General features: G+C 36.4%; 1 protein-coding gene across 4 annotated transcripts in view; it reads right to left on the bottom strand.

Moving 5' to 3' along the window:
• Positions 1–13,869, bottom strand: part of LOC148833033 (extended synaptotagmin-2-A-like) — a 65,678-nt gene that overhangs the window by 15,349 nt on the left and 36,460 nt on the right. For all 4 annotated transcript variants that reach the window (XM_088918105.1, XM_088918106.1, XM_088918109.1 and 1 more), the window contains exons 7-13: positions 12,759–12,814; positions 5,855–5,975; positions 5,024–5,200; positions 3,777–3,859; positions 3,462–3,510; positions 2,643–2,732; positions 917–1,012 (exon numbers count right to left, since the gene is read on the bottom strand). In XM_088918105.1, the coding sequence (XP_088774231.1) occupies positions 917–1,012; positions 2,643–2,732; positions 3,462–3,510; positions 3,777–3,859; positions 5,024–5,200; positions 5,855–5,975; positions 12,759–12,814 (672 nt within the window). The remainder of the gene's footprint in view (positions 1–916; positions 1,013–2,642; positions 2,733–3,461; positions 3,511–3,776; positions 3,860–5,023; positions 5,201–5,854; positions 5,976–12,758; positions 12,815–13,869) is intronic.

Below are 13,869 nucleotides of genomic sequence, written 5' to 3'. Positions count from 1 at the left end.
ATGGAGAGAAGAAAGCAAAGAAAGATGGAGCTAAGAAGTTGAAAAAGTCATCGTTTTGACTCCTTAATTCTGACCTACAGTATACATGCAAAACACAAGGCTGAAATTCTTTGGCACAAACAGTATTTTTTTGGCAGTTTAATGACGTATCAGCTGTAAAGCTAAGCCAACAATGAATTAGAGGCCGTTATACATTCAGACTGTTTTTATGACAGTATTATTCTAGGGTATAGAGCAACAAGGATATCGATTCTAAGGAATAACAGATGAGTAAGAAAGAGGGAAAATCAGATGACAGGGAAATGCAGCTGAAGTCAGGTCACAACTCAAGTACAGGTACATGTTAACAGATGACTGATGTACGAAGCGGAAGCACAAAAAGTATAAAACAGGTATTATTTCAAAAGAGAATATTTTGAAAACGCAGCAATAGTTGCCTAACATGTTTTCTTTCTTTATGCAGAAAAAGAAACCTTCCTCACAGAGGAACTATCAATTGGGTAAAACCTCATAAACAACCAAACTACAACAATCATGATGGGTAAATATGCTTTTCAGGCAAGAAAAGTGACGGCTTAAAATTAATGGAGCTAGATTTGTAAATTTGTCATTAAATGTCTTAAAAAGCATGCAGAACCAGAAAGAAATGGATAAATGACTGCTCTCAGACAACAGCTGTTGGACAAGCTGTTCCTGTTTGGCCTACACCTTTCAACGTAAGCAGGGTTTCTGCTGCCACTGGCTAATTCTGATTTAAAAATATACAGTATGGCATTTAAAACTGCAAAGTAAAAAAAAAATACTCAGAAAACTACCAAACCAAAATGAAAATATTATGTAAGGCGATTTTTCCCTTTAATACATTAGAGAAATTGTGGTTTCCATGGCGAGTGCCTGATACAGTATGCGTACTTACAGGCAGACTTCTGGCAGAATCCAGGTAAACGACTAGCAGTGATGATGAAAGGCCGTCGTTGGCTTGGCCTCTGTCTGCTTTAATACTTGCCAACACCTGTTAAGCACAAAACAAGAGAGGGGATATTTCTAAATGCAGGTCTAACAAACAGACTGCTGACTGATAGTTATAAGGCAAAGGGAAGTCAGAGCAGCTGGGTTTTACATAAAAATCTACAGTACTTGTTCCTACTGGTGGTTTCTAAAAGCTTTCACACATCGCCCATAAACTTTCTCCTTTGAATGTAGTAAAAACCTGCTAAGGCAGAGATAACACTACACTCATCTGTGATTATCATTAAGAGTGTCTAGTTTCTTAAAAGCAAATGGGTTACTATTTTGTTTTTGCATCATTTTTCTTCTGTATGTACTGTAATCATTATATGTATTTTATAATTAAAAAAAATCAAAAAGCAGATGCACTAAGCAAAAAAAACACCACTTAAAAATACACATTTAATAGTGTAAAATCCAGTACATCAATCTCTCTTTGGAATATCATCATTAACATACATTATGGTGATTTGTTTGTTTTTGTTCAACAATACTTCCATAGCCTTAAGTACACAATCATATCTGTATAGAATTTTGCAGCTAGTCAAAAATACTTATCAGATGCTGAACAAGTTAAACATTACTTACAGTATATGTGAACAGAAACAATGTTGATATAATATATTTACATGAAGACACGGTTATTATAATATTTCACTACATTAGTATCAGTTAATAAAAGACTGACTCCATCATCCCAATGGAGAATGCAGGTAAGAGAGGCCCTCTCTGGGCCTTCGTTTACACCTGCACCGTGAAGCCAGACAGATGGCAGAAAACAAAGTGTGTGGTCTGAGGTCGCGTGCTTGGTGCGATGCTTAAGGCTTTCCCCCACTCTGCACTCTAATAACACTCTTTAATCTTCATTTGATCTACCCCCCACCAAACCGTAGGTGGCTGTCAACATTACGCACGATCCAGGCCAGTGTAAAAGCTTTGCTCCGTGATGTTAAGGGCAGAACAGGAAAATCTCTTTCTGGATTTTCTGATCCGCCTTCTCACAGATCGATGAGAAACTATTCCCGGAATGTGTCCTCACAAAGGGCCATTTGCTTGAGGCTTGTTACTCATGACGGGGATAGATTTTTTTAAAGGTTCTTAATTAAGAGATTTAGACTCTTTCACTTTCAAAAAGTGTAAAACTGCTGCAGGGTTTTGAAGAGTTTGCTAGGTCTGTATGTTTTTTTTTTCCCCCCCAATGGAAAGGAACTGTTATTATAGCCCAAGATGCACTCAGCAGTTTATACTCATTGCATTTAGTTTCTGAGTACAAAAACAATTACATATCCTTTCATCCTTAAAGCCGGTCCTTTTAAATCATTCTGAAATTCATTTTTAATAATCAACAGTGCTACTTAAGTATACAAGCATTTTTTTTTATATTTAATGAAAGTAAAGGTAAATCCCACTATTACAATTTCAACTTTAATGTCAGGTGGGTTTGTCACTGAATTTGAAAAACTGGCTACTTTAATAGCAAAGCCACACATACTGTAGGAAACTGTTGCAGAAGCAAGATAACACACAATTGTGCAAAAAAATCAGCTGACCTTATTCTTTGTGACTCACTCACAGTTTTTAAGACATGACACAGAGACCTCAGAAAATGGAAACGGCAGTTGTGCATTTATTACCTGATCCAGCTTTTCTGGAGTCGAAAGCAGCGTGAGCCATTCGAGTTTGAGGTGTAACTTTCCAGTGTTGACCTCTTCCAATATAAACCACTGGAATGAAAGAAATGGTCATTTCAAAGCCAAAATAAGCAGTCCACCCAGTACTTCAGTTACATACACTCTTTATATTGTAATGAGTCTATTTTACTTGTTAAAATTAGTCTAAACAGGAAGTGATTGTTTATCAGTTGAGGACATGGGTATAGCTATATCATTGTTAGTGCTGTCGGCTGAGGCAAAAAAAACTGTTTGGGGAGTTCTTTTACTTTTCTAATTGATTTATTGCTCAAGGTTTATTATTTTTGGATGAGCTGACAATAAGAAAGCAACCCCCACCTCTGTATCAGATTCTGCTGTTTGATGAAAACTTGTTGTTCTTTTCCATGTTGTACATGTATTCAGTAACTTTTAACAGGATTAGTCAAAATTAAGCCAATAAGCATAATAAGACAGTGTCTGTGAACTTTTAAATTTTAGGTATCAGTACTTGTTCTCTGAACTGGATATCTTATCTTCTTATGACAGTATAACATGAAATAGTTTCCTTTTGTTGTGAAGACAAAACCTTTTTTTTTTAACAATGACACTCTTCACAAACACAAGACACCCAAAAGGCACAAGTCTCCTAATGTTTAAGAAGCTAAACAAAATTCACAATGGACATGAAAATGACAAGATATGTCACCTTAGTATTATGAGAAGGGAAGTGAGCAAATTGGATAACATTTGTCCCATGATAATGTGGGGAAAAAAACCAAAATGGCACTTAGACCGAATTACCTCATCAACCTTTTGCTCCTTGTGAAGCTCAGTCAAATCAATCATCAAACTGCAATGAAAAATGTTAAAAGAATAATCACTTTCATTAAAATGGGCAGTCAGTAGCACCTTCAAACTAAGAATTGGCCATCCAGAGATAACATATTTATTTATATTTATATATTTATTTATTTAATAGCTGCAGTTCACAGTTCACATTTAACCTTATCATTAGATGGCCACCCCTGACATGGAACATGTTAAAACTAAAGTCAGCCAAAGCACACTGATAAAGGAGAATGTTATAATCATACATGCAAGCCCTTAGTTATTCACCTGCCAAGAAAATCGTCTTCATCAGGGTCTTCATCAAACAGCTCAATCTCCAAGTGCTGTCCTGAGTGCTCATACACCAAAAACTGAAAATACATTTATGAAATCATAGGATTTATCTCATTGTTTCCCCACTCTAAAACAATCAAATAACTCCCTTACCTTTCAGCTAGATTAAAGGTTACCACATACTACATCTCTTTGGGAAAGGCTGGTGTTCTGGAATCTGGAGTTTAACTATGAATGTTTAATGATTTATGGGAATGTCCTCAGTGAGAGCCACTGGAAATATACACTAAAGTTATTACTGGGGTCTCAACACTGATGCTGCTTGACAGTTTCCAAGCCAGATATTATCTTGTTTAACAACAATTGACATAATGGAAATCTATAACCACAAATCAATACTGTACTTTGCAAAAATATCAGATTTCTCTTTCAAATGGTAATGTGTAGTCTTCTGCATCTAAAAGCACAGAAATTCCTTAAAAGGAAAAAAAAGTTACTGCACTAGAATCGTCAAAAGTGTTTTTTGAACATTGGGTCTAATTAGTCCTACATAATCTAATTTTATTTTTGATAAGGCAGTTCTGCTTTACTAGATTCCATTACATACATAATAAGAAAAAAAAATTCTGATTTATAGTAAATCATATCTAATTCACACTACAAGACTTCAGCTATTGTACTATAAACTGAAAAAAGTACGATCATGACTAAAATAAATCAATTTACTTGAATGTTATATTTTGTTAAGTATAAAATGTGTGCAAAGGAATCCTCCAATTTACTGCACAGCCATATGACAGTAAAAGGTTTGTGTAGACGTCAATATATCCTTGAAATATTTCCAATACAAAAAATGTTTAGCGTATTGCTTAAAAATATTGTATTATTCTACCAGAAACTAGAAATCCTAATTTACCCTTAGAGTCATGTAACAGTATTTCTCAACCTTGCTCCATTATGGAAATTAAGAATAATTTTTTATATAACTACAAGCATGAGGCCTTTACAAAATACCTAATGTCATCTACCTTACACTGCCCTGGACATAATAAATACCACAAAGAAGAAACAAAAGGTCTTAGTATTGTATTTTGTCTTTAATGGAAACTAAAAAGGAATTAAATAATTCTGGTTGAAACCAACTACTTGGCCCCTTAGAATACACATTAAGAAGTGGCCTAAGCAGATCTCTAAAGCAGCACATTTTGTAAAGAAAACACTAAAGAAAACACTTTTTCTACCTCTCGAACTTCATTCCATTTGGGATTGACGTTTTCTTTCACTGTCTTGCTCCGGAACTGGTCGTTGCCGAGCTGAATGACACCGTAAGGGTCGGACTTCCCCTTGATGAGCCCTCCGAGGAATTTATCCTTTCCCAATAAATCCTGAGCTTCCAGAAAGTGCACCCGCAGGACCCCCTGAGCAGAGACGTTAATGAGGGGTGCTTAATACAGCTAAGAGCTGGCAACTTTTAAAAACACAGTATATCACCTTTATAGGGTAAACTACCCTATAAACGTTTATCACGGTACATCTGCAGGGAGTTGGCAATTTTCTCCATGACTATAACATTTCCTTTGCTCTTCTTAGATTTACAATGGTTTGCCTGAGACAATGCTTTACCACAGGAGTCTGTGATTCACCATGAAATAACTATGCTCTTTTAATTTAAAATAACTTTTGGTCAATAATAATAAAAAAAGTACTTACTGTATAATAATAAAGTAGTACTAAAAAAGTATTAAACTGCCTGTAAGAACTCTTACACAAGCTTTGTAAGGACTAACTTATTTGTGCTGTTTTTTTAGGAAAGAAGAACTGTAAAATTTGCCTCGTGTTAAATGAATATGTCACCTTGTGTTCATTACATCCTCAAATTATAGGGTCCTTAATGAAATTATTCTTGATCTGGTTAAAAAAAGATGCATTTCACAGAACACACTTCCTGTTGTTTTGCGTGTTGAGATTTATATGCAAAATCAACAGTTCCAATTACTGTAGCTACATCTTTTCTATTTCTTTACTATGTCAATCACTCAATTGGCCATGAAGTTAAAGGATATAGTTCCTACCTTCGGCAAGGGAAAGCGGAGCTGGGCAAGTTGTACATCCCCTACCAAAGGAACTGTGATCCGGTTGGGAAGAACTAGGTAACTGCAGATTATGTCTTGGATGAGACTGTCCGACAGGCCACTGTGGAAAAATAGGAGATATAGCCTCTAGCACTCTGACACAGAAAATGATCAATTCTCTTTAATGGGAGAGTATGGATAGAGTGATACAGAAGTCTTAAGTCTTAAGACTTAAGACTAAAGAAAACTTTAAGAAAACTTTAAACAATTAAAACAAACATCAAAACAGGAAACTGTGTCTCATCAGAAGGTGGAACTTGGTGTCTTAGTAGCATTTGTTTCATGGCATACGGATGCTTGAGGAAGGAAAACATTAGTATTGAAAAGATTATGATAATATTGCACAATTCTGTACTTCTTATTGACTCAGAAAAGTAATAAAAGTGTGAAATGGGAATTTCAAAATAGAAAACCATGAGCAATAAAAAAAAGTACAAACACTGGAGCTTGAGCTCTAAAATAACTGCTTTAATTCCTTTTTCCATCCCACTACACTCTCATAGAGATTTTCCATCTTTTTTTATGTCAGGGGACATGGGTAAAGTGAAAATCCTTTAGAATGTATATACATTAAAGAAACTCAATGGCTTTCAATAAATAATCCGTCACAGAGTGTGCAATGAAAAGTAACAGCATCAGCAGAATCTTGTCCATCCACAGCACAGTGTCTGAGAGCTCAGAGACCAAAAGATGACCTTGCAGTGGGATCCATAGAGAGGATGCTCTTGAGAATCAAAGAAGAGCTTCCTTTAATTTCACGCAGTGACTATTCCAGAATGTGGATTCCCAGAGTCTAACACAACGTTCTCCCTCTTGTTCTCTGTGCAGCTGGCAGTACCAGTCTGTTTTCCAACACCAAGCAAGCACTGTGCAAAATCTTTGGTTTCATTCACATTCCCTGCTTTGAAAGCAATGACGTGAACTGTGTATGTAACTGGAGACCTTTTTGTAGGAGGCATTTACAGTACAGCAACACAGAACATAACAAATGCTTGTGTGTCTCCTGCTATGTAAACTAAAGAAAATGACCCAGAACTGTCCCATATGTTTTTTTAATACATTCTATTATTTTCAGTGTATTAGGTATAGGAAAACGCACACTTTAATTTTTTTTCAGTTGTGTTATTGTTAACATGTACATTAGTGGTATTTGTAGGTTCTAGAAAAACTCTTTTCATGAAGTTCTTTCTGCAGTCTTGCAACTTGTAAAGGAACACCTGCTGCCGAGTCACTAAGACAGTTCCAGAACAGGCAGGTTAAATAACCAGTTCAGAGGGTGATTATGCATTTCTACAAACTCGGGGGCTTTATTCAGCTGCTGAAATAATTGTTCACACCTTGTCTTAAATCGGTACATTTACTAGAACCTTAAATACTACTTGCCAAGATGAACAAGACTATCAAATAAATATATACTGTAGTATTACAAATTAGTGAATAGCATTCCTGGAGGCAGAATGTGCCAACATACATGCTTATAAAAATGCATTTAAATATAAATGTACATATGAAGTGTGCACATGAAATACCTGCTATTAATAGAAAGATAAAAACAGGTTTGCTTATGGATTAAGTCTAAAACAGGAGGTCAGTGATGAATAGAACAACTGGCTTTAGAGCATTCAAGATACAGTATGCTGGAGCACCAGTTAAAGGTGTCCTCTAAACTTCCATTATAGGAATTACTTTCCAAAAATCCATCCTTAAACTGTGAAAGTATCAAATACCAATTACTCCTAGCTGAAACACATCTTCAGTAGATCATGTTTCTTTTCAGTCCACCAGAGGGAAGCAGTGTTTCTTTTAATGAGCAAACTAAAGAGAAACTGCTTTTTTTTAAGCAACACGCCCTTTCTTGAAAGTTATGAACACTGCTTGAGGCAAAGCTCTAAACGTCACCAAATTTCTTCATTTCAACAACTATTAACAGTTGCAGTGAACATAAAGTGCTAAAAGTATAACACAATCATAAAAATATTGTTCATGCTTTTCTGCTTTTACAGACTCAAAAAGGTAGTTTGTTTTTTTAGTATTATTAATAGCATAACTGTACATTATTATAAGCGGCTCCTGGATAAAAATCCTACAGTAGGTGTTTTAGTCATCAGTATTGTATGTTTGCTTTGTTGCACTGGTAGTTTGTAATAAGTGAACTTCAGTCCAGAGGCAAAAATTAAGTCACCAAAGTTTTAAAAAAAATGGGACGAGTACTACACTATCTGTAAGAATATCAGGAAATACTGTAACAAGGGAGCACCCTGATGATCCCCTCCCTTCCTTAAGTCAGTATTTTGGGTGTAAAATGGCCTCGTACCAGAGGAAACGTGAGGCACATGCACACTAATTATGCCATAAATGCACAGGCTGTTGTAATGGGTGGAGCAAACACTGGATCCTCAAGGTAACCTAAGTTTCTGTTTCCGTATACTGTACTTGAATAACCAGGACTGCCACATTTCAAGGCAGAAGGTGTGTCTATTTTCAACATTAAAAATAACCAAAAAGAGCACTAACCAGAACAATAGTCATGAGAGTCGTAATTATAAAGTACTGAATGCCGCATTCATATTCGTATAGACAACTGGGAATGAATCGGGAACTCTTGTGCTTTACTTGTTTCGAGTGATAAAAGAGGAATGGAGCAAGAAGGTAGAAATTTACTGCCTAGCTGTTAATCCATATTTTAAAGCCCTAAGATAGGCGAGTTTTTGTGTTATTGCTTTTCAATGTGAATAGTGGGAGATTTTGTGAAGCAGAGCATCCCCCCCAACTATCCAATAGCACAAAATTGTAACATTGTGCTTGTGAAAGATACTTCTCCCATCGCTTCCATTACTACATTTCCCCAGGAAGTCCATGGAATCTGTGAGGACACCGAGAAGTCAACGTATGCTAATTAGACGGTGATTGAGATGGACACAGTCACTTTAATTAAACTGCTTCTCATCTCAGGTGTTACTAAGGTTACTGTTGGGACCCCGACACTCAGGTTTGAGAATCTTAATTGAGGCAATGGAGTTCAATTTACTTTGGTCCAAAATGTATTTCAATTGTGCCTGTTCACTTTTTGAGCAACCTATCAGAAGCTATGCCTTTTAAAAACAACATATCCTTCCTATGCAGGGCATTGTCAGCTAATATTCAAGCCAGCATGGTGTTCATTAAATTAATTTATCCCATAGCATGAAGGTAACCATACAGCACAAGATAATACACTCTTTCTGGACTGAACCATTAGTTGTTACTAACCCAACTGGACAAACCTCAGATGTGACTGACTACACAAACAACTGCCTGATCAATAATTACAAAATAAAAAAAATCTCTCAACAGAAAAACAAAATCAATTAGATGCTGATACTACTAAATAACGTGGTTACTGCATCTATTTAAGCAAAACAACACTACTTTAATTCCATAATGGATAGTGTAAATAGTCTAATAACCTTCACAATTACATTTTACAGGGGAACAGGGGGTAACAAAGGATCTGCAGTGCACTTTAGAGCATAGTTCCCATTCATTGTGTGCCTATATCCTCAGGAAATACTTCAGGAAATACAAAAACAAAATAAAACAACTCATATATCTTAAAAAATGTATCACGCCATGGGGAGGTTCCTGTCTCTCTCCCACCTGCTCATTTATAGATATAATTACATGGGTGGGCAGTGATTTTCTCTACAACCTAGTGATTTTTTCCATTTAAGGGAACCTTGAATGTCCATGTCTGCTGTCATCACCTTAGGTTACATTCATTTTGACAGGTCCTCACTAAATGCAGTACTTAAAAATAAATAAAAGTTAATTAAATATTAGATATTAAAAAACAATCACTAAGTAAAAAATAGATGTAAGAATATCTACAAACAAAAAGAGGCCTATCCTTCCTTGTTTACTGGCTACTATTTGGAATTTCCACAATTCCATCCAGTTGTTAATCCCAAATTCCAGTGGTCTCATCTCAGAGAGTCAGCTTCTATTGTTAACTGGTAAAATCTGTTCATGACGCATAACTGAGAGTCTCTGAGCAAGGAGGTCCTCACTGCTTTTCAGTCCTAATGCACCCACTCTTAATTTCCACTTCGGACTAGTGATGCTTTTCAACTCAAATTCACTTTTAACTACATACAACTACATACAAGAACTACATTCTTGGGCTTTACTGGTTACTCATTTTCTATAAAAAGAGACAATGATGAAACTGTGGGGTGAGTAACTTTACGTCTAAACAGTGAAGGGTGATCTAAGAGTTTAAAGGGTTTCAGCATGTGGTTGGATTTACATCTTTCAAATTTCTTTCCCTTCTGCCTTGAGGAACCTTGAAATGATAAACATGCCTTGCTCTTAATAAAAGCAAGGATGTCTGATGTTGACTAAACAAGCTCATATTTCTCTAGCTCTACATTTCTTGAAGAGGGACTTTACTCTGACTTTTGGGGGCACAGCAGTTGAGTAACAAAGGATTCTGTCTATGGACACACCTGTCATTAAACGTAGAAGACAAAAATAGCAAAGAAAAAAATGGAGGGATTAACGACCTACTCTTGTTAAATTGCAACAAATCTGCTAGCTCACAAAACTGATCAATATGCTCCTGCACCATGTTTCTAATCAGACTGTAACAATGTTCACTAACGGAAGTGCAACAGATTTTGGAAAGAACAAAACACAAATACCGGTAGTAGACAGAACAATGGAAACACTTGGGTAAACGAGGGACACCAAGTATCAGCTGAGGCTCATGTGTTAATGAAGCAAATGACATCCCAGCATGTATAGGATCACGCATGAAATGCTGGACAGACCTGGTTGCCTGCAATTCTGGCAAGCATGACTGAAAAAGGAGAGCTCAGTGACTTAGAAAAATACAGTATGGTGACTGTTAGTGCACATTATGCAGGAGCTTAAGAAACCAAGACAGCTCAACCTGATGACTGTGTTCATGAGAAACACTTAAGATGTCAGCATGGGACACTAAGGGAGGAGACATCGGAAGCAAAGAATAACAGTGGGCAGATGCTGATATTTGGATTCATACTTATGATGATGATGATGATGATGATGATATCGTTGCATTAATTCAAAGTGCATGTACAGAACAAAACAGGCAGGCCACTGCAGAGCAACCGACCGCAAATTTCAACCTGGGCCACGAGCATCCAGCTTAATCAAGAACAGTCTGCCAAAAACTCCACAGAGATGTGCAATGATACAAGTTTAAATTCGCAGGAAGAAGCGGAATAAGATTCATTGAAGACTGACTTTCATGTGGAAGAAAGGTGTGGCACCCAGCATGGAGACATCTACAGTAGATTGCTGTAGATTCTGCCATGGACCAGCGCCCTATTAACAGATTTTACATTGCTATTTCCATTTTGTTTGTCCACTATTTGTAGCTGAATCCTCAACTTCCATCATTAACTGGCACCATTACAAATACAAGAAGATTCCTGGAATGGATCATAGTATTAAGTGCATTTTAAAAATTCATGCTTAACTACTAACAAGTACATCAATATCACAAAAGATGTAGCATATCTATTACAGGGTACCAGGATTTGCCAAATAGCTCATTTTTTATTGATAACATTTAATGAAAGTATCAGATGTTTCCTGTCACTGTTTACCATTCTCTTGCATTGCCTTTAATGAATTTAGGCCTATTTTTGCTTATAAAACTGCTGCAGGTCGGTGACATTTAAAAGTTTCTTTGCATGAACAGCTCATTTCAGGTCCTGCCAAAACATTTCAGTGGCATTTTGGACTGGGCTTTCACTTCAGTCATTCTGATGTAGATATGCTTGCATGTTTAGGACCACTGTCTTGCCGGTCTTGCTGCATCACCCAGTTTTGTCTCGGAGAAATCTTTAGTTCAAACACTTCATTCGTTTGTACTTTTTATCATACATTATTTTCTATTTTGCATCCACTCACTATGAAATCAGTAAGTCAATTGGATTGGGTTACCCACTCTCACCCCCCTAACTTCATGGGGAGATTAAAGGTGAATGAACAAACTCCAACATGCCCTCCTGTCAGAGCTGAAACCCACCCAGCCTAGTAGAGGTCATTTACTGCTGCTGAAGAAGGCGTCAGCAGTTACTGAATCTAAGGGTTCACACACTTAATCATAAGGTTAGTTACTGTTAAATCAATGTGTTAATTACATTAACCAGAATATCTTAATACTTTATTAAGACTTTAATGAAGATGTTTTAAATAAAGTATGTTTTAGGTATAAAATATACATGACTACAGAGTAATCTAAGGGTTTTACAAACCTGATCATGCACTGTACTCCTCATATGTATGCACTGCTCCTCAAAAAGACGTACTGAAGTAAGGAAATGTTTTTCCCCAAAACACACAAGTGAATACAGCTTTCAACAGACTTTGAACAGCTGACAGTAAATCAGATCTGCAGGTGAATCGGCATTTTTGCCCAAAAGCATTTATTTAATCAATATTGCGATTAAATATTAAACTATGTCATATACTATTACTACTTGGAGAAGCAGAGGGAGCAGTGATCAGTGATAATCAGCCACCTGAATACACGAGAGATCTGGTTCTTTGTAAGCAAGCAGTTCAATATTCTTCCTCACTCTTGGTCGAGCGATAGCAGTAAACACAGCATTGGAAAATATCCAGATGGTGGCAGCTGCAGTCTGACATCCCTGCTTGCATGCTGTAGTGAGCAGTATACTGAACCCATAGATGTAATAAAGATATAGAACAGCATGTAATGACCAAAAGGCAAAGACACTTGAATGGTGTGAGATACATGGTAGAAAAGTAAGCTTGCCTTCTATTGTTTTATTTCCTTTGATTGCTCACTTACTTTAATCCAGGAATGTCCAACATATTTGTGAGGCCTGTCCAGTTAATGTCCAGCAGCTGCAGAAGAAAGCAAAGTCCATTATTATACAGGATACGGTGATTGAATGCTGAAAATCAATAACATACAGCAATGGGAACTACCTTAGTGTCCCCCAGTTGTTTTATTATAATGACCTGGTTAGAAAATCAATACATTTACCACAGCCAAAGGAAGAGAGAACGTTTCTGAAATACCAAATTCAGCAACATTCGTAGAATACCAAAAGGTGAGGTTTTGACATAATGGAAAGGCGACATTCCAAGTTAACAATATTCCGGAAGGTAAGGAAAGGGCAGTAGCTATTTCAACTGAGAGCCACCTTAATACACCACAAAAAAAGATACCAACTCACACATGGAAGTCATTAATTAATGAAAATAAATGTACACATCTTACACTTTTCCTTTAATTCCTCCCCGCCTATTGCAAAAAAGATCAATAAAACCGAAGCAAATATTTCCCAGTGCTCTGAATCAGATTTGTAACTCTCAAAGAAAATGTAAAGATAAGCTATTACGAAGAAAACACAGATTTGTGGTTAAAAACTGGTTAAAAAAATGAACTCATGGTCTTGCATACAGTAAGTGTCTGTCTGATGGAGGTGGGGTGGATTCCTTACTTCTTACACACTATGTACATTCCATTCTGGAGCAGAGCTAATAAGGTAGAAAGCAAATTTATTAAGAGAAGTGCTTGGGATTTTATGAAAATTTTCTCTGTGCAAATTGACTAGAAAAATTGCCACTTTCCTTCTCTTTATTTTTGCTAAATGAAATTGAGGCTTTTCTAGGTTTGGCTAATACACGTCTAAAACCAGCAGTTACCACATACACACTGTTACATGTTAACTTGCAAGTAGGACGTAAACTTTTTGGTCTAAGGATAAATCAATATGTAAACACACATCAGTAATCCACATACTTGATACTTAGCGCTGTTCTGTGTTTTATGAAACCACCCTCACAAAGTTATGTCATCCATCCAAATCCTATTTTTTATACACATACAAAATTAGAGACTTAAAGAGTTCTACCTGGCTTTTACTGACTTTCATTTCATTAGATACTCTTAT

The sequence above is a fragment of the Atractosteus spatula genome, chromosome 6 (assembly GCF_055471065.1).
Source record: "Atractosteus spatula isolate fAtrSpa1 chromosome 6, fAtrSpa1.hap1, whole genome shotgun sequence".
In the NCBI taxonomy this organism is placed as follows: domain Eukaryota; kingdom Metazoa; phylum Chordata; class Actinopteri; order Semionotiformes; family Lepisosteidae; genus Atractosteus; species Atractosteus spatula.
This window is presented reverse-complemented; position numbering and strand designations above follow the sequence as displayed.